Below are 27,048 nucleotides of genomic sequence, written 5' to 3'. Positions count from 1 at the left end.
TGTCCTCTATGATCTGATATTATATATTTCTGCAAATTACACTGTCTGTTCTGCAGGTATGTGCCCCGTTGCTAGAGATAACAGTGCTGTTCATTTCGGCTACCAATATCACTGCACTGTCAGAGGCAAGGGCGTAACTACCGTAGAGGCAGCGGAGGCGGCTGCCACAGGGCCCGGGCCATTAAGGGGCCCGGTGACAGCTGCTACCGCTGCGTTTTTTAATAGGCTGTAACGGGCCCTATTTACTTGCTGATCCTAGCTGGGCCGGGATCGGCAAGTGACACCGCGGGCCCCACAAATACTATCATTATACTCGGGGGTCTTTGCAGACCCCCGAGTATAATGATCGGCGGCCCGGGAGAGGTAAGGGAACGTAAAAAATACTGTTACTTACCTCTCCACGATCCTGCCAGGCCTCCTTCATACTTGTCTAACGTCTCTGATGTCACATGAACCCGGCCTGCTTCCGGGGTCATGTGACGTCCGACGTCATTAAAGAAGGACGAGAGCGGCGGCCGACAGCCTAGGAGTCGGGGAACAGGTAAGCAACTGTTTTTTTAAATGTTTTTATTCCCCCGGGTCTCCGATTATTATACTTTGGGGTCTGAAAAGACCCCAGAGTATAATAATTGTTTATGGGTGTAGACAGTGGGACATAATACTGTGTGCAGGGGCCACTGTGGGAGATAATACTGTGTGCAGGGGCCACTATTGGGGATAATACTGTGTGCAGGGGCCACTATTGGGGATAATACTGTGTGCAGGGGCCACTATGGGGAATAATACTGTGTGCAGGGGACACTATGGGGGATAATACTGTGTGCAGGGGCCACTATTGGGGATAATACTGTGTGCAGGGGACTCTATGGGGGATAATACTGTGTGCAGGGGACACTATGGGGTATAATACTGTGTGCAGGGGACACTATGGGGGATAATACTGTGTGGAGGGGCCACTATGGGGGATAATACTATGTGCAGGGGCCACTATGGGGGATAATACTGTGTGCAGGGGACTCTATGGGGGATAATACTGTGTGCAGGGGACACTATGGGGTATAATACTGTGTGCAGGGGACACTATGGGGGATAATACTGTGTGGAGGGGCCACTATGGGGGATAATACTGTGTGCAGGGGCCACTATGGGGGATAATACTGTGTGCAGGGGACACTATTGGAGATAATACTATGTGCAGGGCTTACTAAGGGACATAATAGAGTGTGGAGGAGGGGGTCGGTCGAGGTCTTCGGCGTTGGTGTCGGTTAGGGGGGGCCCCATGTCAAAAGTTCGTCACGGGGCCCTGCCATTCCTAGTTACGCCACTGGGGCCCTCGTATTCTTTCTGATGCTGAGACCTGGGAATGTCACGGGGGGTTTCATCACTTTAATGCATAGATGAGAAGTGAGAGGTACAAATCAAATTGCCAGAAATCTGCATTGAAATGTTCCACTACATGGATTCAGTCTTAGGGGGAGTTCACACGGAGTTACGTGCCGCCTGATGTGGCACGTAGACGCCGCGGGACCCTTTGCGGGCCGTACACGCTCCCATTGATTTCAATGGGAGCGGGGATCGTATGCGCCGCGCTAGTTTGCGGCCGTGCATTTATTTTTTTCTGCTGTGGAGATAAAGAGTTATATGTCAAAATAGGTAAAAATGATCTGGAACCTTAAAAATAGAAAAGCTGCATCCAATAAATTAATTAAATCCAAATATCTTATATCATGAGCACAAATCTCAGGCCATTAAAGGGTTAAAATAGCTTGGTCTCCATCCTGGAAGAGGTTTGTGATGGCATGAAATGTTCGGGGGCCTTGAGCTGTGATGTCACAATCTGCACGGAATGTTCGGGGCCTGGAGTTCTGATGACATCACAATGACCTCAGCCAATAAAGGGCTGAGCCCAGAGCCCACTCATCAGAACAGTGTGATACTCCGTACCGGATACTCGCAACTTCTGATAGAGAGAAAAAAACGTGACAGACGTCATCATGAGGCTTCATGGACGTCGCCATCGTCGTGCCCAGCGGCTGCTGGACACCGGTCTCTCATCCTGCAAGTCAATTGGCTATTTCATTCGTGCCATCAGCCAAGACACAGGTGAGAAGACACCAACCTACATAGTAGGGGACACTGACTCCACTGCAACCATTGCAAAAAGTGGAGCTGTAACTGCTGATCCAAAAACTTCACATCAGGGGCCCTTTATACTCCCGGGAGAAAAAGGAGACATTGATGCGAAGGAGCCATTCCATGTCCAAGAGCCACCGCCTGCTAAAAGGACAAGAAAGACTCGTCCAAAACAAGACCCAGTAAGAATGGTCATGCCTGATGAAAATCTGAAGGCATCAGGTGAAGGTCAAAGAGTCAGCCGTAAAAGAAAGGCACCTACCTCCAAGGAGAGTCAGCCCGGGACCTTCCCACCAGCCAAAAAATCTGCAGTGGAACACACTATTAATCCATCTGCAAAAGTTGTAGGGAACCCGGAGAAGAAAACACCCCAAGTGGAGATGCCTGATACCTGGAGACAGCACAACCAGCTGTCTCCAGAGCACTTATCTATTCTGAGGAGTACAGGAGAAGCCGGAATGCTGGATGATGACATCATCAACAAAGCCCAGGAGATCCTACAACGCCAATATGAGGACTTCGATGGCTTGCAGCCCTCCGCCGTTCTTCTCTTTCCAGGCTACATTGTACTAAAAAAAGCAGTACAAATCCACTACGATGAGGACAGGGTGCACTGGCTGACCACCTGCTTCAGAGATGGCAAAATCCTAGTGGCCGACAGCATCAAGACCAAAAATCTGTCTCAATCAATCCGGGAGCAGATCATTAATATCTACAGTGACGTGGTAAACGAGCCCCTAAAGAACCTGGTATTTCTGAATGTGGATCAGCAGAGGAACGACTATGACTGTGGGGTATTTGCTATAGCGTTTGCCTACGAGCTTCTGGCAGAAGATGGTGACCCCACAGTCATGTATGACCACAAGAAAATGAGAAACCATCTTATATCCTGCCTGCAGAATGGCAGGATAACAGGATTCCCCAAAATGGTCAAGTAATGACTCCATGTCGGCCGACATGTAGAGTCCATGGTGGGCACAGTGATTGCCCTGCCCTTCAGAGAGACCTAAGACAGACCCAGGTCCTCCCCAGTAGTCACTGCCAAACCCTGAAAATCGCCAGTGACTCTGGTACTTGACCACGGCATGCCAACCTGTTCTATCCGGTAAGTAACCATTGACTTATCTAAGTTCATTAACGTACTGATTGTAATAAATGATATGGAGGGGGTCACTGCTATTATAGGGAGGGGTCATTGCTATTATAGGGAGGGGTCACTGCTATTATAGGGAGGGGTCACTGCTATTATAGGGGGGGGTCACTGCTATTATAGGGAGGGGTCACTGCTATTATAGGAAGGGGTCTGACCTTCATTGTTTTCACCTTTTCTTTCAGAATGAATATCAAGCAAGTGTTGATGTCGCTGTCTACACCATGGAGCAGAGAAGATTACCAGGATGCAGATTACCGGCTGGTCTCTGCTCTCGCCCTCGGACTTGATACTTCACCGGACTTTCCGCAGTCAGACGCGCTCACTGAATAAGTGGATTTTCTGCTGCATCAGGAGACAGATTCCGGGCTCGGTCTTTGTTCTCACCATCCTGACTTTATCTGGAAACATCTAGATTTATCACCTTGTATAATTTAAATAAAGAAGTCAGTCTTAGGGCTAGTTCACATGGGGGCAATGAGGCGGATTTTGACTGCGGATTTTGCCTCAAAATCTGCCTCCATACAACAGTGGTCTATGGAGACCGCTAGCGTTCATTTTTCTGCTAGCGTTTTTTCGCCGCTAGCAGAAAAAAGAAGCGACATGACCTTTCTTCATGCGGATTCCGTCTGAGGAAAGCAATAGAAGTGAATGGGAGGCGGAAAACGCATCGTGTTTTTTTGCAAAAAAAAGTGTCACGTTTTTTGGCGATTTTTTTGCAAAAAACGCGTTGTGGGGTTTTTTTTACGGTCCATTCACTTTAGGGGAAAACCGCCAGTCGTTTTCTACCAAAAACCACTCCAGAAAAACGCTCCATAGTAAAAAAAAAAACGCTTCCTAATTAGGAAGCGTTTTTTTTTCTGGCCCTTATAGAATTTATCTGGCGTGGATCTCAGCCTCTATCTCAGACCTGGGCAGCAGAGGCGGATCCAGGGCCTGGCGATCCGCGCCTAGCGGAGCCTGCGGTAGAGCCCGGACCTAACAAAACACAGGTCAGGTTGGTCAGCAGGGCAATTGCAGAGGGCCCCAGCACTTGCAGGGACCCCCTGTCGATGGAATACTTACCCTATTAGTATAGGGAAAGTATATGTGTGAAGCATACTGTGTACCTGCAGCAGCGGTTAATAGACAGCAGCCAGCGCAGGGAGCTGCAGCTATTGAAGGAAGCTCCACTCAGCGATCTCAGGACGCTCCTCCTCACCCCCCTTCTCTGGCTGCCCTCTGTCAACCAATGAGAGGGTGAGGGGAGCCCAGGAGGCGGGGCTTATCGCTATACAGAAGATGGACCCAGCCGTCCTGCATCTTGCACACATGAGGGAGCAGAGGAAGCTTCAGCAAAGTGAAAGTAAAGAAAGAACACACAGCCTGGAGGGGGGAGGGGGGTTACTATCCATATTAATGTCAGGCAATTGGAGTTATTAATTTAGTTTTAGTAACTCCATGTGCCTCATATTAAAAGCAACTAACCCCATCATGTCCCTCACATTAACCCCCTGTCAGTAGCGTAACTACCGTAGAGGCAGCGGAGGTGGCTGCCACAGGGCCCGGGCCATTAGGGGGCCCAGTGACAGCCGCTACCGCTGCGTTTTTTTTTTTAATAGGCCGTTACGGGCCCTATTCACTTGCTGATCCTGGCTGTGTGAACTTAAAAAACACTGTTACTTACCTCTCCACGATCCTGCCAGGCCTCCGTCCTACTTGTCTGACATCACATGAACCCGGCCTGCTTCCCGGGTCATGTGACGTCCAACGTCATAGAAGAGGGATGATAGGGACATATGGATCCCTCCGTATGTTGTAGAGGTCCTAATTAGATAATTAATTAACAGGCCTAGATGGACTGCAGCCATCTTCTTTAGGCCTGGAGAACTGATTAAGACACAAGATGGTAGACAGTGTAGGAGCCGGGGACAGGTAAGAAACAGTAATTTTTTATGTTCTCCCCGGTCTCCAATTATTATACTCTGGGGTCTGAAAAGACCCCAAAGTATAATAATTGTTTATGGGTGTCCACTATGGGGTATAATACTGTGTGCAGGGGCCACTATGGGGGATAATACTGTGTGTAGGGGCCACTGTGGGGGATAATACTGTGTGCAGGGGACACTATGGGCTATAATACTGTGTGCAGGAGACGCTATGGGGGATAATACTGTGTGTACTGTGGGGGGGGGGCATGTCAAAAGTTCGCCACGGGGCCCCGCCATTCCTAGTTACGCCACTGATCAGAGGTGACAGTCTCACACCTCAGCGTCATCACTTGGTGATGCAGAATACCTCCTGAGGATACATCTCTATAGACTTGTATTGTAAAGGTTGGGCGTTCCTCACCACCCAGCGATGACGCTGTTCTGTAAGGCCGACCTCACTGACAATGCAAAGATATCAGTAGCCAAAACTAATGCACCAATATCTCTAGCACCGACGCATATACCTGCAGAACTGACAATGTCAGCTTTGCAGCAGCACACATTGCAGAGAACAAGAAAGCTCACCTTTAAGACTGGAGAAGGAAATGACAAATTTCTCAAAAGCAATTCAAGAAAAACATTGCAATGCAAACTGCTGTGTTGTTTTTTCACACTTTTTGAGCATAGAATGCTCTATATTCAGCTACAAAAAAAGTGTATGAAGGAAGCCTCATGTCATGACATACTCACTCCGTCTCACATGCTATGTACTCCGTTCCTTCTTTCCTGCAGTATCCCAATATGTTGCCTTCTACATTCATTCTAAAGCATTGATCATATCCAGCGACGGATCCTATATAAGAATAAGGTAAAATGTAGCTAAAACCACAGATTCCAGGAAGCAGCTGTAACTCTACATCCTGCTGTAAAATCTCCATATCCACAAGTGTGGGGAGAACATTATAGATAGCAGTATAAGGATAATGTTTCAGGTATTGCCCTTTACCACCTTGCGCTCTTACCAGGGAGGTCCTAATGTAGATGCGCCCTCACCTATGGTCTATATACTGGAGAAGACATTTTTCTGCTTCCTCCTTCTCCTCTGCTCACCTGGACCCCAGAATGCTACACATTGGCTATCCATCAGTGGACATTTTCCTCTGTAGCAAGCCCCTTTTCCATCCATACATGGAGAGCCATTTACTTTGAAGCTATCCTTCGGACAAACAGGAGACTCCCCATCACACACATCGGTAAGGTCACACTCATCTATGGCAGGTCTACAGAGAGATCCTGCAGGTTTAATCTGTGGGGAAAAGAAACATGTACAATGTATTAAAGGGATGCTAAAGTAACAAAAGAAACAAAAATAAAACTTTCCATAGACGGAAACTGTAAGATGTTCAGCAGCTCCTTGGACAAGCAGAGAAGACGCTGCAGCTTCAGAGGCAACCAGCACACCAAACCAGAGATACCAGTCCATACTGGGAGCAGAGAGAAGCAGGACTGAGCAGGAATGTCCACCTGCAACATCGCTACGCTCCTGTCCTGCATGAAGCCAGCAGTGGCAGGAGCAATGCTGCTATTCCGCTCCTCCGCCCCCCCTCCCCTCCCCTCCGGAATAGCAGCATTGCTCCTGCCGCTGCTGGCTTCATGCAGGGCAGGAGCGTAGCGATGTTGCAGGCACCTGTGTCGGCATCTACACTACCCGGCATCCGCCTCTCTATTACAGCGGATGCCGGGTCTGTATTGCATTGTGAAGGCTGTATGTCCGATGCCTAGCTACATCGGGAGCGCACACGCAGGGTCAGCAGCATAGAAGCGATGCCTTCTCGCCGCTGGCTTTGCATATGTAACCCCGCCCACCAATGACGCAACAAAGCCGGATGAAAGAAGAATTTACAGCAGCGAAGACTGGCGAGTATGCGACGTGGGAATACCCCTTTAATGTTCTATGGTTATTACATTATAGCACCATTATCCTAATAAGCCACCCCATGCACTGCCCCCTATAATACTACTCTCCTGTGGTTATTACATTACAGCCCCATTATCCTAATAAGCCACCCCCTGCACTGCCCCCTATCACACTACTACTCTTGTATACGGCAGGCCAGGGGCGGATCCAGGGCCGGGCGAGCCGGGCAACCTAGCCTAGCGGGGCCCCGCGGCGCGGCTGGGACCTAACAAAATGGTCCCGGTCGGCATGTCCCGACTTCTACTGAGCTCAGCGTTAAAGCAGGAGCTGAGCTCACAGCTCCTGCTTTAAACGCCTATGTATTCGGCTCATCGGCGGTAGGACGCCGATGAGCCGAATGCATAGGCGTTTAAAGCCGGAGCTGTCACAGCTCAGCTCCTGCTTTAACGCTGAGCTCCGGCCTCCGGCATTTGTAGCCGCGATGTGATGACGTCATCACATCGCGGCTACAATATGTGTATGAGGGAGAGAGCTGCGGGGGAACGAGGAATGGTGAGTGTGTGTGTGAGTGTGAGACCAGCATGACACTGGGACAGATGGAGGGGCAGAACGGCATGGCACTGGGGCAGATGGAGGGGCAGAACGGCATGGCACTGGGGCAGATGGAGGGGGAGAACAGCATGACACTGGGGCAGATGGAGGGGCAGAACGGCATGGCACTGGGGCAGATGGAGGGGGGAGAACGGCATGACACTGGGGCAGATGGAGGGGGAGAACTGCATGACACTGGGGCAGATGAAGGGGGAGAACGGCATGACACTGGGGCAGATGAAGAGGGGGAGAGAACAGCATGACACTGGGGCAGATGAAGAGGGGGAGAGAACAGCATGACACTGGGGCAGATGAAGAGGGGGAGAGAACAGCATGACACTGGGGCAGATGAAGAGGGGGAGAGAACAGCATGACACTGGGGCAGATGAAGGGGGGAAGAACAGCATGACACTGGGGCAGATGGAGGGGGGAGAATGGCATGACACTGGGGCAGATGAAGGGGGGAAGAACAGAATGACACTAGGGCAGATGGAGGGGGGAGAATGGCATGACACTGGGGCAGATGAAGGGGGGAAGAACAGCATGACACTGGGGCAGATGGAGGGGGAGAATGGCATGACACTGGGGCAGATGGAGGGGGGAGAATGGCATGACACTGGGGCAGATAGAGGGGGAGAGAACGGCATGACACTGGGGCAGATGGAGGGGGGAGAACGGCATGACACTGGGGCAGATGGAGGGGGGAGAACGGCATGACACTAGGGCAGATGGAGGGGGAGAACAGCATGACACTGGGGCAGATGAAGGGGGGGAATGGCATGACACTGGGGCAGATGAAGGGGGGAGAACGGCATGACAGTGGGGACAGAGATAGAGGGGGGGCATGAAACTAGGGGTAGATGAAGGGTGTATATGAAAATGGGGGGGGATATAATTTACGGGTGACTTTTGGAGGAATCCTGTGTGGAATCACATGAAAATTGAATGAGAATGGGTGGAGTCAACATAAAAGTGGGCGGGGCCTAATTTGCTGCGGCGCGCTGCACGCGCCGCACGTTTTCTTCCCTCTTTCTAGTCTTCGACAGTTGGGAAGTACAGGTTAGAAGTGCGAGACCCCCAGTAAGTAGGGCCCCGCCAAAGTCAATTGCCCAGGGCCCCGCAAACCCTGGATCCGCCACTGCGGCAGGCAGCACTGATATACTGTACGTATGTTGTGTAACTATACACTTACCTTACAATTCTGACAGCATATATCTCCATCACACTGACTTCCTGGCTTCAGTCTACAAGTTTGGGGATCACAGCAGTTACTGGTACATTCCTAGAAACAAAGTCACATTTCTAAATGACTATTCTGGAATATTATTTGTCTACCACTGACCTCTGCTTGCTGTCACTGTATAGGAGCCTATAGGAGGGCAAGGATCTGTGCTAGTCATGTGATAATCAGACAGGTGTATGGCTCCATACAGATCTAATACAGGTATGAGAGCTCTCACTTGTAAGAAGCCATACACGTGTGTGACCTGACAACTGCTTTTTTTCTGGATGCCCTGACTACCATACATACTAGTATTCCAATCTGGAGAATTTATGGCACGTCCACAGAAAGGTTTTCCTCTTTGTCTTCATTTGATTGCATATTTGGCACAAAAAAACCCTGATTTTGTATGGGCGGCTGTGTGAACATTACCCACCACAATATACTAACCAGCCATACTGGAGCGGCCATTACCTGGGGTTGACCACAGTCGCATTGCTCTCCACTTTCAATGAATTTATTGCCACACACGGGGGGAGTCATCAGCTGTGATGCCTGCGGTACATTTAACAAGCAGTCTGGAAAGTTATTGTAGAAAAAGGTCCTCATGTCATTGATGCTGCAGCCGGAGAACACAAGGGGAGCTTCAAAACTGAAATTATAAAAACATCATTACTCATCTGACTATAAGGGTGACTGGTAATGACTATATAACATGACCTGTAGGTCTTTGGTGTAGGTGTTGTACATAGGATCAGTCTCCTTCCCCCTCTTGTAGCTGATGGGATAGTTCAATCTAACATCTGTGAAAAGAGTCTTCTCAGCTGCTGTATGTTACCATGTACTGCACGGAGTCTGGGCAGAAAGCTATTACTATTGACTGCTCATTGTACAGAGACGTGGCTGTGGGGAGAACAACTGGGCATGTGTGTCCACCCGCACTCAGCCCAGTAGGTGGATGTGCACATTGTTTTTTTTTAAATGTAGATTGTGAGCCCCACATAGAGCTCACAATGTACATTTTTCCCTATCAGTATGTTTTTTGGAATATGGGTTGGAAATCCATGCAAACACGGGGAGAACATACAAACTCCTTGCAGATGGTTTTATGCCCTTGGTGGGATTTGAACACCAGGACTCCAGTGCTGCAAGGCTGCAGTGCTAACCACTGAGCCACCATGTGGCCCCAACATTGTTATACATTTTGAACACCTGGTGGCACTATTCTATGTTACTAAATGACATAACTCTTCAATGCATCATTATTACAACAGCATATAAATGGCAAACATTGCTCACTGCTTATGATCTACACAACAAATATGATATCTAATAGTCAGCCAAACCCTAGAATGTAATCTCTTCTGTTTAGCCCAGAAACATGTATGAATATAAATGGAAGTTGGGGCTTTCACCTGAGGATTGGAATCATGACACAGGGAGCATTTCCGCATGTACAGCCAGCCTTATCATGGGGCATCCCTAAATTATGGCCCATCTCATGCGCGACGGTGGCACCAACACTTGAATCAAACCTAGAGTGATCCTAAAGGAAAGAAAGCAAGTCATGATGAAGTGAATTATATAACATAAACCACTAGATTAATATACAATGAGCATTCCAGTGAAAATCGTCTTCTAGAGGGGTGCTGCTCATCGAAGAAGTCATAAGATGGAAGAGATGAAAGTCTATCATGAGATCATCTGGCCTAGATCAGGGATGGTCTTCTAAGATTTGGCCTTTTGGAGAAGAGTCACTGTTTCAATATAACCCCTTCTCCCATCTCCCTAAATGTAATCCTATACTATAAAAAGAACCCACACTTCTCATAGCCAGATGGCCAGGGCCCCGCAATATGGTATACTGACATTAACCCATACCACAGCCCGTCTTACTTACGATTAATGAAGATGACAATGCATCTCACAGATATGTCACCAAGGAATTTGTGTAAACTCGAGGTTTGGGCAAATGGAAAGCAAATAAAGTTTCATGTGGATAAATACAAAGAAAAGAGCAAAGAAAACAAGTTTTACAATTATGGATTAACCCTTATGTGACTGTAACATCCCTGTCCATTCAGACTTATGCACCATCCTCCCGCTGCATGGTACTGCGCGGGAGGAGTGTTCACTCATGATCCTGGGCCTACTGTTGTATTCTGTGTTAGCACAGCTGAGAGTTTGGTTCAATGTACCAGTCCAGCCAATACTCTGAGTTCCCTCTGGTTCACTAAGAGTTAATGTTAGTTGCTCCACGACTGACAGCTCACCTTCCAATCACATCTGGGGCAGATTCCGGGCTTCCCATATACAGCCCATTAGTCCACACATGAGTGTCTAATAGCGCATTACTTTCTTCTCTGATTATCTGTAGTCTGACCTTTGACCTCTTGACTATTCTTCTTAATTCCAATTTTGTACCTAGTTGTCCATCTGGTTCCGGCCTGTTGGCTTGTTTGACCTTCCGTTCTTATTGTTTGTCTTTTCTGTGTTCAGTGTTTCACTTGTAATAGGAAAGGCCCGTCGCCCAGTTGTCCTCTACTGTTGAGTTCTACCCAAGTTCCAGCAGCAGCTACTGGGAATTGCTTAACAGGCAATTCCTTAACAGCAAGGGTCCGTTCACACTTGTGCTCAGTGTCCGATGTGTTCCTTCCGCCGGGTTTCTGTCTTCAGCCCCGGCAAAACTGGACAGGGGACAGCTTTAAAACCCATTCATTTGAATGGATTTGTAAAGGTAACCGCCGGTGTCTGCCTGGTGCTAAAATAATTCATTAATAAAGGCCTCGAATGGCATAGGGAATGGGTGATTTATGAAGAGGCTCCGGCTTCTTCATAAATCAGGTGCATGTCCATGTGCCAGAATGGAGAGCCATGCCAGTTAGGAACCAGAAAATTGACGTAGAAGGATTGATAAATCTCCCCCATTATGCATGAATATGGACTCCAGTATAAAAGAAGAAATTAGATAAACCAAGCGGGTACAGTGAAGGGCAACCTAGGTCATTCAGACAAAGGCTGGACTACACAACCAAGACAAGTTATCAGACATTCAGTCTGGGCGATATAACTACTATGTAAAATATAGGACTGGACAATACAGAGATCTTTCTAATGATCTTTTTACGCATGGTCCTGTAACCATAAGGGGGTTTCCTCTACATCGGGAACTTTCTAGTTCTCTGGATATCTGGGGCCACCATTGTATTTCCACATATCCATACAACATTCTCTATGGACCTGCTGCCTACACTGAACTTACCTGGTTAATACCTGTGGAAAATTCCTCACACATCACCGACATACCAGCGTATCCAACCGTACTACCATCGAAGTCCACATTCCTAGAAGAAAAGACTAGACCCTGAATATCCAGAGATACACAGAACTGCATAGGAAAGTATGGTATATCTTCACACCAGACACTAAGACAATTGAACACATGTAACCAGCAGAAATCCAGACATTATCTCTATTAGCCCTGGTGGCTGGAGGCTTACGTAATAAACTGGGCATTGTCATGAGATTTCCTGGGTCGTAGGGACTGAGTCCTCCAGTCAGAAAATCTTTGCAGAAGTGTGTCCACATTGGAGACCACCTCGATCTGATTTCCAGAGTCCCAGATTTCAATCCCAATAAGGGCAACAAATATATTGATGGTTTTATAAACCTGTGTAAGGAGAAAGAGATAAATCTGTATAACATCAGCCAAGCTACCAGTACAGTCAAGATAAAGTTATATTAGTATCCTCAGCAGGAGTGTATATGGTACCAGCAGTCTTACCCTATTCATATAGTTCACAACTGCAAACAGACGCTCTTTAACCCTTTGTAGGCTGTGGTCATATTTATCGTACTGGAAGAATAGAGAGTTGTTCAGATGTGAGAACAGTTGTACTACCGTCATCCCTTCTACAGATCAATGATATTTATTCATATACCGTCACTTTATGATTGGGGGGCCTAAACTCTAGGACCCCCACAGATCCTGAGAATGAAAGATTGCAGCACCAATTTAGAGCTGCATCCCCGGCCCCTCACAGAGCAAAAAGCTGCAGCACAGAGTGGTCGCCTTTATACTCAGAGCTCAAATCCCACTATCATAAAGGGATGGAAGACTCCAGAGATAAGTCAACACTTTAAAAGATATAAATACCCATTAAATAACACAATTTCAGCTGACTACAGCCGCCATCGGGAGAATCAAGCTGCATAATATATATTTATAAGGTTCCCATTGAACGCATACAGTACTCTCCCTAGTGGCGGCTCTAAGTAAAGTCAACCATCCTGAACCCACAAGTGCCCAGATTCTGGTGTAATGCCGATTCTCAGGTGTGAGTCTCACAGTAGATCCTGATCAGAAGGGGGTGTCTGGATTCCCTTTATTCAGAAGCTTCTATAGATCCGGGAATCAATGAAGCGTGTTCCTATCACACATGTAACATCTCACTTTCACTTACCATACTCTGATCAGCCACCATGAAGAGTTCAACGTATTTTTTTGCTCTCCACAGATTTTCTTTCTGAAATTATTGAAAATGATGATAAACTGAATTAAAGACTGAAATTAAAACTAATTAAGAATAACTCACTTAAAATTAAAAATCACCTGCTTTCTAAATATGTGTCCATAACTTCCATAGAACCTGTCACCAATACGTCACTACTAATGATACAATAGTATTAGCTCTACCTGTAGACAACTAGCTGAGTCGGAGGACTCTCCTCTAGGAGCGCTATAGGTCAAAGCTGTATATAGTGAGTACCGGGCCAAGGAGATAATTTCTGCCATAGACTTACTAAGAACACAAAATGGTGGAAGGTCCCACTGAAATATCTAGTATATAAGAGACATCATAGCAGCTAGTCTTCACCCATCACCTCAGAGAGAACTGATATTAGAGACAGTCTGTAGATGGGGAAAGTATTAAAAATGCAGAATACAGATCCTATAATGCCCCAAAATAGAGTTACTCCTCATGTACACACATATGGCAGCTTATGCTGAAGCGCTACTCTCTTAAAGGTTAGGTACACTTTAAAGAAGCACTCCAATAATAAAATGTCTTTATTCATGATGTTCTTCTTTTATATCATAAGACCTGTGTTGGGTCTCTCTGAATCCTACAGTGTCTACTGTGTTGTAAACCGGGTATTGATGCATTTCTATGAAACGTACATTGAGCATGTGACTTCTGTTGGATTCAGAGTTAGAGTGTGGATTCTATGGTACAAAGGAGGAACGGAGCTGATAGGTCAAGAATTAAGCCACGCTAGATGTATTTACCTAGTGGCCTAGTTGTGTGGGAGTCCTTTTTAAGGGAAAGTAGATGCAGAGTCCATATAACTGAGCAATGAGCAGCTCAAGTGGGTATATTTTACTACCACCGTCATTGATAATATTCTTAATCTGGGACTAGTATACAGTATCTTCCCAGAAGTTTAAAACAAAATGTAACGTGGATCTATCAGGTCTCCTGTACAATAGAGGAGGAAATGCTGAGCCTGGCGATATATCTTCTTCTATGATTGGATTCATTTATGCACCATTCACCCATAGGACAGCCTAGGAGACCAAACACAATGTTACCTCAACATCTGAACTCCGAACTGATGTGATGGACGGTGGTTTACTTGGTGGAGGGTCATCACTTACACCGCAAGTTGTATAGGGTGCTTTCACTTCCTCATATACCGCGTGTTCCTCACTATCTGTGAATTTCAGGGGTTCAATGAAAAATCTCTGTGCTTGTGTCTGGATAATTCCTCTGTAAAATGATGGACAACACAGAAAATCCCATAATCATGTCTACTGCAGTATATTAGGTACAGAAAAGGATATGAAAGAGATGATAAATAATAGAGAAGGGATGGATGGATGGATGGATGGATAGATAGATAGATAGATAGATAATAGATAGATAGATAATAGATAGATAGATAGATAGATAGATATTAGATAGATAGATAGATAGATAGATAGATAGATAGATAGGAGATAGATAGATAGATAGATAGATAGATAGATAGATAGATAGATAGGAGATAGATAGGCAGATAGATAGGAGATAGTGTGAGGGTAAACCATGTCCATTCTTATTTTTATACATTCTTTATACTGCTTGAGAAATTATATTTTTCTATGAAGTTGTTAATGCCTTATATAATCTAAGATGGTGCCTGTATTCGGGACTGTGAGAACAAAGGAAATATTATGGAGTTATCATGAGGGGGATGTATTATGACCACGAAGAGACTTCACGAGCTGAACATGAGCCCATCATGCACTCCAGGGACCAATCTGAGACTAACAACGCACCCGGATACAAGACACATATGCTTACAGCCTGCCTACTACCTTATCTCTTGCATTCCTGTATAAGAACTGTAACTTCCTCAATAAACCTCAGTGCCGTGTGAATACCCACAGCGTCTAGTTGCATGGTCTGAGATTGAAACTGAACATTGTGTCAGAATCTTTCTTAGTGAGCGCGCTCATGCATGACTGATTTGGAGCAGGTGACTGACCACTAGAAGTGACTCGTACATTGGCGGAAGTCACGACCCCGTCAATAGATAGATAGATAGATAGATAGATAGGAGATAGATAGATAGATAGATAGATAGATAGATAGATAGACAGATAGGCAGATAGATACCTTAAACCATTGCATACACTGATGATCACCACTGAATTGTTCTGATGGGTTATATGCCCCTGGTAGTAACAGTGATCCTGGAGAGATACATATATACACTTAGTGAACATAATGTTTAGAATCAGTAAATAATTATAGATCAAAAGGAAAGGAGAATGGGCAGAATTGTCATACACCCATATTATTTATATTTATGTGCCATATTTATTAATAGATCCATGTGAAAGAGAACGAAATCTACAAAAGCCATGAGCTGGCATACAGTAGGTGAGTGATATCATGTACCCCAGTTTCTGGCCCTGTCTAGAGATGAGCGAACACTAAAATGTTCGAGGTTCGAAATTCGAATCGAACAGCCGCTCACTGTTCGTGTGTTCGAACGGGTTTCGAACCCCATTATAGTCTATGGGGAACATATACTCGTTAAGGGGGAAACCCAAATCCGTGTCTGGAGGGTCACCAAGTCCACTATGACACCCCAGGAAATGATGCCAACACCTCTGGAATGACACTGGGACAGCAGGGGAAGCATGTCTGGGGGCATCTAACACACCAAAGACCCTCTATTACCCCAACATCACAGCCTAACAACTACACACTTTACACACTCAATACCACCTCTCTGACAGTAGGAAAACACTTTGAAACATGTGTATTTGGCACTTGCAGTGAGGAGAGCTTGTCACCAGCAGTGAATTTGGCCCTTGTAGTAAGTTGAGGTTGGCATCAACATTTGTTTTGAAAATCAAGGATGATTGAGCCTCTAACCAGCAGAGTTTGGGCAAATTCATGGTGGAGGGAGCCTCAAAAAACCCCAGTTTGGACCAATTCATGGTGGAGGGAGCCTCTAAAAACCCCAGTTTGGACCAATTCATGGTGGAGGGAGCCTCTAAAAACCCCAGTTTGGACCAATTCATGATGGAGGGAGCCTCTAAACAGCCCAGTTTGGGCAAATTCATGGTGGAGGGAGCCTCTAAAAACCCCCAGTTTGGACCAATTCATGGTGGAGGGAGCCTCTAAAAACCCCAGTTTGGACCAATTCATGGTGGAGGGAGCCTCTAAACAGCTCAGTTTGGGCAAATTCATGGTGGAGGGAGCCTCTAAAAACCCCAGTTTGGACCAATTCATGGTGGAGGGAGCCTCTAAAAACCCCAGTTTGGACCAATTCATGGTGGAGGGAGCCTCTAAAAACCCCAGTTTGGACCAATTCATGATGGAGGGAGCCTCTAAACAGCCCAGTTTGGGCAAATTCATGGTGGAGGGAGCCTCTAAAAACCCCCAGTTTGGACCAATTCATGGTGGAGGGAGCCTCTAAAAACCCCAGTTTGGACCAATTCATGGTGGAGGGAGCCTCTAAACAGCTCAGTTTGGGCAAATTCATGGTGGAGGGAGCCTCTAAACAGCCCAGTTTGGACCAATTCATGGTGGAGGGAGCCTCTAACCAGCAGAGTTGGTGGAAATCAGGGTGGAGGAGCCTCTAACCAGCAGAGTTGTGGGAAAGCAGGGTGGAGGGAGCCTCTAACCAGCAGAGTTGGTGGAAATCAGGGTGGAGGGAGCCTCTAACCAGCAGAGTTGTGGGAAAGCAGGGTGGAGGGAGCCTCTAACCAGCAGAGTTGTGGGAAAGCAGGGTGGAGGGAGCCTCTAACCAGCAGAGTTGTGGGAAAGCAGGGTGGAGGGAGCCTCTAACCAGCAGAGTTGGTGGAAATCAGGGTGGAGGGAGCCTCTAACCAGCAGAGTTGGGGGAAATCAGGGTGGAGGGAGCCTAGTATTAGCAGAATTGTGCAACGCTTATGGTGGATGAGTATGAGGATGCGGAGGAATTGGAGAGGTTGAGTACAGACATGGAGTTTCATGTTGGGGTGCTTTACACAGGTGGGCACAAAAATGAAGGCTCTATCCAGTGGTGGTTCATTTTTATCAAAGTGAGCCGGTCGGCACTCTCAGCTGACAGACGGGTGCGCTTGTCAGTGATGATGCCACCGGCTGCACTGAACACCCTCTCAGATAGGACGCTGGCGGCAGGACAGGACAGCACCTCCAAGGCATATAGGGCAAGTTCAAGCCACAGGTCCAACTTCGACACCCAATACGTGTAGGGCGCAGAGGGGTCGGAGAGGACAGGGCTGTGGTCGGAAAGGTATTCCCGCAACATGCGCCTATACTTCTCACGCCTGGTGACACTAGGACCCTCCGTGGCGGCACTTTGGCGAGGGGGTGCCATCAAGGTGTCCCAGACCTTAGACAGTGTGCCCCTCGTTTGTGTGGACCGGTGAGAACTTGGTTGCCTACTGGAGGAACTGCCCTCCCTGCCGCCAACGTCACATGCTGGAAACATCTCCATCATATTCTGCACCAATTGCCTGTGGCAAGCATTGATGCGATTGGCCCTCCCCTCTACCGGAATAAAAGAGGAGATGTTGTTTTTATACCGGGGGTCAAGGATAGCAAAGATCCAGTACTGGTTGTCCTCCATGATTTTGACAATACGCTTGTCGGTTGTAAAGCACCCCAACATGAACTCAGCCATGTCTGCCACAGTGTTAGTTGGCATGACTCCTCTGGCCCCACCGGAAAGTTCAATCTCCATTTCCTCCTCATCCTCCATGTCTACCCATCCGCGCTGCAACAATGGGACGATTCGAAGTTGCCCGGAAGCCTCCTGTATCACCATCACATCATCGGACAACTCTTCTTCCTCCTCCTCCTCCTCCTCCTCCTCCTCCTCCATTAAACGCAGTGAAGCGGACAGATGTGTGGACCTACTCTCCAGCTGTGACGGATCGGATGCTATCCCTAACTCCTCTGTGTGATCTGAGTTATCCCTGATGTCAATCAGGGATTCTCTCAGAACACACAAGAGCGGGATTGTAAGGCTCACCATCGCATCCTCAGAGCTCACCCTCCTTGTGGACTCCTCAAAGACCCGTAGGATGTCACAAAGGTCTCTCATCCATGGCCACTCATGGATGAGAAACTGAGGCAGCTGACTTTGTGGCACCCTAGGGTTTTGTAGCTGGTATTCCATCAAAGGTCTCTGCTGCTCAACCACTCTATTCAACATCTGAAACGTTGAGTTCCAGCGTGTGGGGACGTCGCACAAAAGCCGGTGTTGTGGCACATGCAGGCGTTGCTGGAGAGATTTTAAGCTAGCAGCGGCTACTGTCGACTTGCGAAAGTGGGCGCACATGCGCCGCACTTTCACCAGTAGCTCTGGAACATTGGGGTAGCTCTTTAGGAAACGTTGCACCACTAGGTTGAAGACGTGGGCCAGGCATGGAACATGTTGGAGTCCGGCAAGCTCCAGAGCTGCTACCAGGTTCCGGCCGTTATCACAAACGACCATGCCTGGGCCCAGGTGCAGCGGCTCAAACCATATTGCCGTCTCATCGAGGAGGGCATCCCTCACCTCGGAGGCAGTGTGCTGTCTGTCCCCCAAGCTGATCAGCTTCAACACAGCCTGCTGACGTCTACCAACGCCAGTGCTGCAACGTTTCCAACTCGTAGCTGGGGTCAATCTAACAGCGGAGGAGGAGGCGGTGGCGGAGGAGGAGGCGGTGGCGGAGGAGGAGGCGGTATAGGAGGAGGAGGAGGGGGGTGTTCTTCTCGTGTCCCTGCCAGGAATGTTAGGCGGGGAGACGAGGTACACCGGGCCAGTTTGGGAAGCAGTCCCAGCCTCAACTACATTCACCCAGTGTGCCGTCAGTGAAATGTAGCGTCCCTGTCCGCATGCACTTGTCCACGCGTCGGTGGTCAAGTGGACCTTTGTGCAAAGCGCGGAACTAAGGGCCCGCCTGATGTTGAGTGACACGTGCTGGTGCAAGGCGGGGACGGCACACCGGGAGAAGTAGTGACGGCTAGGGACGGCATAGCGAGGTGCCGCAGTTGCCATCAGGTCCAGGAAGGCGGGAGTTTCAACAAGCCGGAACGCCAACATCTCCTGGGCCAGCAGTTTAGCGATGTTGGCGTTCAAGGCTTGCGCGTGTGGGTGGTTAGCAGTGTATTTCTGCCGCCGCTCCAATGTCTGAGAGATGGTGGGTTGTTGTAAAGAAGCGCCTGATGGTGCCTTTGATGGTACAGGAGAAGGAGATAAGACAGGAACAGGGGAGGATGAGGGAGAAGTCAACAAAGTGGCGGAGGCAGATGAAGTGGTGTCCTGGCTCGTCCTCTGGAGTGCATCGCCAGCACAGTCAGCAGTGGCAGTGGCAGAGGCAGAGGCAGTGGCAGAGGCAGTGGCAGTGGTGTGAACGGCAGGCGGCCTTTGTCCTGCCGTTGCTGCCTGCCACTGATTCCAGTGCTTGGATTCCAAATGACGGCGCATTGAAGTGGTGGACAGGTTGCTCTTCTCAGAGCCCCTAATCAATTTCGAAAGGCAAATTGTGCAGACAACACTATATCTGTCCTCGGCGCATTCCTTGAAAAAACTCCACACCTTCGAGAAACGTGCCCTCGAGGTGGGAGTTTTTCGGGGCTGGGTACGAACTGGAACATCTTGGGAGATTCCGGGTGTGGCCTGGCTTCGCCTAAGCTGCTGACCTCTGCCTCTGCCTCTAGCTACCCTTTTTGGTGCTGCACCTGCCTCAACATCCACACTACTTTCCCCGCTTGACATCCCCCCTGTCCAGGTCGGGTCAGTGTCCTCATCATCCACCACTTCCTCTTCCAACTCCTGTCTCATCTCCTCCTCCCGCACAATGCGCTGGTCAACTGGATGCCCTGACGGCAACTGTGTCACATCATCGTCGATGAGGGTGGGTTGCTGGTCATCCACCACCAAATCGAACGGAGATGGAGGAGACTCTAGTGTTTGAGCATCTGGACACAGATGCTCCTCTGTTAGGTTCGTGGAATCGTGACGTGGAGAGGCAGGTTGAGGGACAATGAAAGGAGCGGAGAACAGCTCTGGGGAGCAGGGACAGTTGGGGTTATTGTTCTGTGAAGCTTGGGAATTTTGGGAGGAAGGAGGACAAGACTGTTGGGTAATAGGAGGAGAGGAGGCAGAGTCTGACTGGCTGCTGGACAATGTGCTGTAAGCGTTCTCTGACAGCCATTGCAAGACCTGTTCCTGGTTCTCGGGCCTACTAAGGTTTGTACCCTGCAGTTTAGTTAATGTGGCAAGCAACCCTGGCACTGTGGAGTGGCGCAATGCTTGCTGCCCCACAGGAGTAGGCACGGGACGCCCTGTGGCTTCACTGCTACCTTGCTCCCCAGAACCATTCCCCGACCTCGCCCACGGCCTCGTCCACGTCCCTTTCCGGGAGCCTTGCGCATTTTGAATTCCCAGTTAGAAATTGGCACTATATACCAGTAGCAAAAATTGTGGGTGCACGTAACCCCAATATATTCTTTGAATTCCCAGTCAGACAATGGCACTATATACCAGTAGCAAGAAATGAGGGTATTTATAACCCCAATATATTCTTTGAATTCCCAGTCAGACAATGGCACTATATACCAGTAGCAAGAAATGAGGGTATTTATAACCCCAATATATTCTTTGAATTCCCAGTCAGACAATGGCACTATATACCAGTAGCAAGAAATGAGGGTATTTATAACCCCAATATATTCTTTGAATTCCCAGTCAGACAATGGCACTATATACCAGTAGCAAAAATTGTGGGTGCACGTAACCCCAATATATTCTTTGAATTCCCAGTCAGACAATGGCACTATATACCAGTAGCAAGAAATGAGGGTATTTATAACCCCAATATATTCTTTGAATTCCCAGTCAGACAATGGCACTATATACCAGTAGCAAAAATTGTGGGTGCACGTAACCCCAATATATTCTTTGAATTACCAGTCAGAAACTGGCACTATATGGCAGTAGCAAGAAATGAGGGTATTTATAACCCCAATATATTCTTTGAATTCCCAGTCAGACAATGGCACTATATACCAGTAGCAAGAAATGAGGGTATTTGTAACCCCAATATATTCTTTGAATTCCCAGTCAGACAATGGCACTATATACCAGTAGCAAGAAATGAGGGTATTTGTAACCCCAATATATTCTTTGAATTCCCAGTCAGACAATGGCACTATATACCAGTAGCAAAAATTGTGGGTGCACGTAACCCCAATATATTCTTTGAATTACCAGTCAGAAACTGGCACTATATGGCAGTAGCAAGAAATGAGGGTATTTGTAACCCCAATATATTCTTTGAATTCCCAGTCAGACAATGGCACTATATACCAGTAGCAAGAAATGAGGGTATTTATAACCCCAATATATTCTTTGAATTACCAGTCAGAAACTGGCACTATATGGCAGTAGCAAGAAATGAGGGTATTTGTAACCCCAATATATTCTTTGAATTCCCAGTCAGACAATGGCACTATATACCAGTAGCAAGAAATGAGGGTATTTATAACCCCAATATATTCTTTGAATTCCCAGTCAGACAATGGCACTATATACCAGTAGCAAGAAATGAGGGTATTTATAACCCCAATATATTCTTTGAATTACCAGTCAGAAACTGGCACTATATGGCAGTAGCAAGAAATGAGGGTATTTGTAACCCCAATATATTCTTTGAATTCCCAGTCAGACAATGGCACTATATACCAGTAGCAAGAAATGAGGGTATTTATAACCCCAATATATTCTTTGAATTCCCAGTCAGACAATGGCACTATATGGCAGTAGCAAGAAATGAGGGTATTTATAACCCCAATATATTCTTTGAATTACCAGTCAGAAACTGGCACTATATGGCAGTAGCAAGAAATGAGGGTATTTGTAACCCCAATATATTCTTTGAATTCCCAGTCAGACAATGGCACTATATACCAGTAGCAAGAAATGAGGGTATTTATAACCCCAATATATTCTTTGAATTCCCAGTCAGACAATGGCACTATATGGCAGTAGCAAGAAATGAGGGTATTTATAACCCCAATATATTCTTTGAATTACCAGTCAGAAACTGGCACTATATGGCAGTAGCAAGAAATGAGGGTATTTATAACCCCATTATATTCTTTGAATTCCCAGTCAGACAATGGCACTATATGGCAGTAGCAAGAAATGAGGGTATTTATAACCCCAATATATTCTTTGAATTACCAGTCAGACAATGGCACTATATGGAAGAAGCAAGAAATGAGGGTATTTATAACCCCAATATATTCTTTGAATTCCCAGTCAGACAATGGCACTATATACCAGTAGCAAGAAATGAGGGTATTTGTAACCCCAATATATTCTTTGAATTCCCAGTCAGACAATGGCACTATATACCAGTAGCAAAAATTGTGGGTGCACGTAACCCCAATATATTCTTTGAATTACCAGTCAGAAACTGGCACTATATGGCAGTAGCAAGAAATGATGGTATTTGTAACCCCAATATATTCTTTGAATTTCCAGTCAGACAATGGCACTATATACCAGTAGCAAGAAATGAGGGTATTTATAACCCCAATATATTCTTTGAATTACCAGTCAGAAACTGGCACTATATGGCAGTAGCAAGAAATGAGGGTATTTGTAACCCCAATATATTCTTTGAATTCCCAGTCAGACAATGGCACTATATACCAGTAGCAAGAAATGAGGGTATTTATAACCCCAATATATTCTTTGAATTCCCAGTCAGACAATGGCACTATATACCGGTAGCAAGAAATGAGGGTATTTATAACCCCAATATATTCTTTGAATTACCAGTCAGAAACTGGCACTATATGGCAGTAGCAAAAATTGTGGGTGCACGTAACCCCAATATATTCTTTGAATTCCCAGTCAGACAATGGCACTATATGGCAGTAGCAAAAATAGTGGGTGTATATAGCCCCAATTCTATTGCTAGGGGACTTGCAGGGTATTTCTGGGGTGAAGGTGGGGGGGCACACCGTTGGAACGGGTATCGGGGGTATATATCGGGTATACGGGAATACACTGACAGTGTATTCCATTCAGGATCCTGGGAAAGCTGGGTTGTGGCGATTGAGCCCGTCAGTGCCACGTTACACTGACAAGCTTCTCCCTGGAATTTAGCTCTTACAAGAGCTGTTGGTTGTCTTGTCCTTCCTATCCTAGCCTGTCCCTGCCTACCCAGAATCTAACCCCTAGCTAACTGGACGGAAACCTCCGTCCCCGGTGAATTGCAAGCTCAGAATGACGCGAAGCTGGGCGTCGCTGTTCTTTTAAATTAGAGGTCACATGTTTTCGGCAGCCAATGGGTTTTTCCTACTTTTTTCAACGTCACCGGTGTCGTAGTTCCTGTCCCACCTACCCTGCGCTGTTATTGGAGCAAAAAAGGCGCCAGGGAAGGTGGGAGGGGAATCGAGTAATGGCGCACTTTACCACGCGGTGTTCGATTCGATTCGAACATGCCGAACAGCCTAATATCCGATCGAACATGAGTTCGATAGAACACTGTTCGCTCATCTCTAGCCCTGTCCCATCTGCTTTTATAGAGCAGTGACATAACAGCCAAGTCCTGATTTTTTGCGCTAATAAGATTAGTGCCAAAGTTACTTCTGTAGACCAGTTAGCTGGTGTAAAAACTCTCATAAATTTCTCTCAATGTGTTGATGTCATTTTTATCTTCCAGTCCAAACCTGCACCACTACTATCCAAAGGACACTGCGACACTTCCTGAAGACATCTCAGTATAGACAATGTCACACAATGAACATCTCCCATCAATGACTAAGGTTCTCCTCTCCATGTTCAGGACTTACTGTACCTGGTGCTCAGGGCTGCTGGTTACCAGAGTCCCATCCTCCAGATAATGGCTTTCTGTGTAATTCTCAGCAAACAGATCTCTGCAGAAACATAAAGGAATAAATCAGTGGTCAGTGTAAATTCATCATCAGGTCAATGGAAATCTCCCCTTATAATGTTATAAGGGATATGTAGAAGAATCCTCTAGTCACTGTCCAACCAGTCACATACAGAACATATACTGAGACCACTCACTCTGACTTCTCAAGGTGAAGGATTGTGGAGTTTCCACCCAGGCGGATCTCATATTGGAGAACGTCTGGATACATGTTCTGGAGATGAGAAAGACAAGATTGGGAAATACATGTGTATGAAGGAGTTGTCAGTTGTCACCCCTGTTTCACTGTGTAAGGACCGGAGGTACGGCGCATGCGCACAGAAGCTATGGTGTACTATTCTGGCTTCAGTGAAGAACTGCCCCAGCGCAGGGAGCAGCAGGGGGAGTATAAAACTTAGGATCTGTAGGCAGTTTAGTGCCCCAAATCACCCTGACAAATTTCCTTTAATAGAAGGATCCCTTAGAAACTTATTGTGAGTTTTCTAAAGTCAGGTAACCCATTTACATTGTTTTCTTAAAGTGATCAGATAATATTACAAAAGTAGCATTGAAGGGATTATCCGGTCTGTAATATTGATGGCCTATCCTTAGGGTAGGATGCCACACACATCTGAAGGAGCCCATTAAGCAATAACAAGATCCACCAGGTTACTGTAGCATTATACAAATAATACTATAAAAATACAAAATAATTTGTTGAATATCAAAAATATGTAAACTACATGCAAGACAAAGAAAACATGCTAAAGGAGGCTTATCATATTGTGGCAAATAGATACCAAAAAAATCTTTATAGTATTATTTGTGTTGTCTCAATTGTGTTTGGTTTTGATTTCTTTTGGGTTTTGAGATTTATTGAATTATTTGGGGTACCTTGTTTGGTTTCCCTGTAGCATTATATGCTGAGTTATCTTTCCTATCAAATATGACAGAATCTGCAATGGAATCTCTGATGCAGATGTGAACAGAACCTTAGACAACCCAATATAACATATACAATACAGGGTATTGCGTGCCTAAATTAATACAAACTAAATGTATTCTTCCACAGACATTTGCTATAATTAACAGAAAGTTCCATGTGCACTTGAGGTGGAATCTACCTGGACGTCTCGCTTGTAGACAGCATGCAGCTTCCGAGGAAAGACGACTTCAGATGTCTGTCCTCTTGGTAACTGAGTGAAAACTAAAAGACAAAAACACAAGAGCGCTAATAAAAGGCAGTAAAGGGGCTCCACATATTGTACTGGACAGGGTCATCAGCACCAGCAAACCTGAGTGGGTGCCAATGCCCAATGCAATCTGAGTAAACATGCCGTATACTTGTGAAGCTGAGGGTGTATTCGACAGGGTCATATGTGTCTCTGTCACCCCAGGGCCAATGAACACCCTGATGGGTCCCTATACCGCCATCCTGCATAGCTGCTAACATTAACTCCCTGAGTGCTAACCATGAGCATTACTTGTGTACTTACATTAAATGCAGCTTATACCTGGCCATATATATTACATAGTAGGAGATATCAACAATATAATGTGGCTAGTAGCTGCTTATACCCTCACCCTATGGCAATAACCATGCACACTCAGCTGATACATGTCCATGGGGCAGTCAGGAGACACTTGGACATCACATGAGATTATCTCAACCATCCAACTATCTAATGTGTAACAGGGGCTTCCGGATTGTTGGATTTCTTCATGACCAATAATTATGTTCCCTGAGGAGATAAGACAAAACCAGAAGTGTCTGACAGCAGCCTGCTCTTCTCTCCTCATCCACAACACATGTACGCTCACCTGAGCTGAGTACGAGAGGATACCCAAAAGTTTCCAGAAAAGTTGTTTTTGAAGCGTGTATTTATTTTTTTGTACAAAATTCCTTCAATCTCCTTCAAAGTCCTCTCCTTTAGTGGCAATACACTTGTTAAATCTTGTCTGCCATTGTTCAAAACATTTTTTAAACTCATCTACTTTATGTGTGCAAGCGTCTCTGTCGTTTTCCTCTTCACCTCCTCCACGTCGGCGAAACGCTTCCCCTTGAGGTTCCTCTTCATTCGTGGGGATAAAAAAAAGTCATTGGGAGCCATATCGGATGAATATGGTGGGTGGGGCAAGACAGCCATGCCGTTTCTTGCCATGAAAGTGGTCACTGAGATGACGGTGTGGGCTGGGGCATTGTCGTGGTGGAAAAACCAATCAGCAGACTGCGGCATTTCGGACCTTTTTCGCCACACACTGTTGTGCAACCTCTTGAGAACCCCCAAGTAGAAAACTTCATTCGTCGTCGATCTTCACGCACGAACTGGTTGATTTTTTTGGACACTTTTGTCCGTTTGGGAAGTTGACGGACGTCCAGAATACGGATGATTATCAATTGACATTTCACCATTTTTAAAGCGGGTGAACCACGAGTAAACTTGAGCTTGACACATAGCGTCATCCTTGTAAGCGGTCTTCAACATTTGAACGGTTTCCGATGCTTTTTTCCCGAGCAGAAAGCAAAACTTCACAGCCGCGCGCTGCTCATAAAACTTCTCCATGAAGAAAAGCGACGGCTGGACAAAACAGCTCTTGCAAGAAAATTCACTGCAGGTAGACAAAACCTTCCTCATCAACGCCGCTTGGCACACTGACTGAGAAGGCGTGGTTGAACAAATA

The 27,048-nt window shown here is 46.6% G+C and overlaps 1 protein-coding gene across 1 annotated transcript in view; it reads right to left on the bottom strand.

The window, feature by feature from the left end:
* LOC142204482 (zinc metalloproteinase-disintegrin-like 4a) overlaps positions 1-26,779 on the bottom strand; it is a 30,306-nt gene extending 3,527 nt beyond the window's left edge. The window contains exons 1-15 of the mRNA XM_075275794.1: positions 26,611-26,779; positions 25,491-25,573; positions 24,525-24,601; positions 24,292-24,370; positions 15,587-15,663; positions 14,518-14,695; positions 13,388-13,450; positions 12,709-12,780; positions 12,425-12,594; positions 12,187-12,268; positions 10,340-10,470; positions 9,399-9,576; positions 8,895-8,984; positions 6,304-6,499; positions 5,944-6,046 (exon numbers count right to left, since the gene is read on the bottom strand). Of these exons, the coding sequence (XP_075131895.1) occupies positions 5,944-6,046; positions 6,304-6,499; positions 8,895-8,984; positions 9,399-9,576; positions 10,340-10,470; positions 12,187-12,268; positions 12,425-12,594; positions 12,709-12,780; positions 13,388-13,450; positions 14,518-14,695; positions 15,587-15,663; positions 24,292-24,370; positions 24,525-24,601; positions 25,491-25,573; positions 26,611-26,779 (1,748 nt within the window). The remainder of the gene's footprint in view (positions 1-5,943; positions 6,047-6,303; positions 6,500-8,894; positions 8,985-9,398; positions 9,577-10,339; positions 10,471-12,186; positions 12,269-12,424; positions 12,595-12,708; positions 12,781-13,387; positions 13,451-14,517; positions 14,696-15,586; positions 15,664-24,291; positions 24,371-24,524; positions 24,602-25,490; positions 25,574-26,610) is intronic.
* Positions 26,780-27,048: the final 269 nt, after the last annotated feature.

The sequence above is a fragment of the Leptodactylus fuscus genome, chromosome 5, assembly GCF_031893055.1.
Source record: "Leptodactylus fuscus isolate aLepFus1 chromosome 5, aLepFus1.hap2, whole genome shotgun sequence".
Taxonomy (NCBI): domain Eukaryota; kingdom Metazoa; phylum Chordata; class Amphibia; order Anura; family Leptodactylidae; genus Leptodactylus; species Leptodactylus fuscus.
The sequence above is the reverse complement of the archived record's forward strand: the minus strand, read 5'-3'. Positions and strand labels throughout refer to the sequence as shown.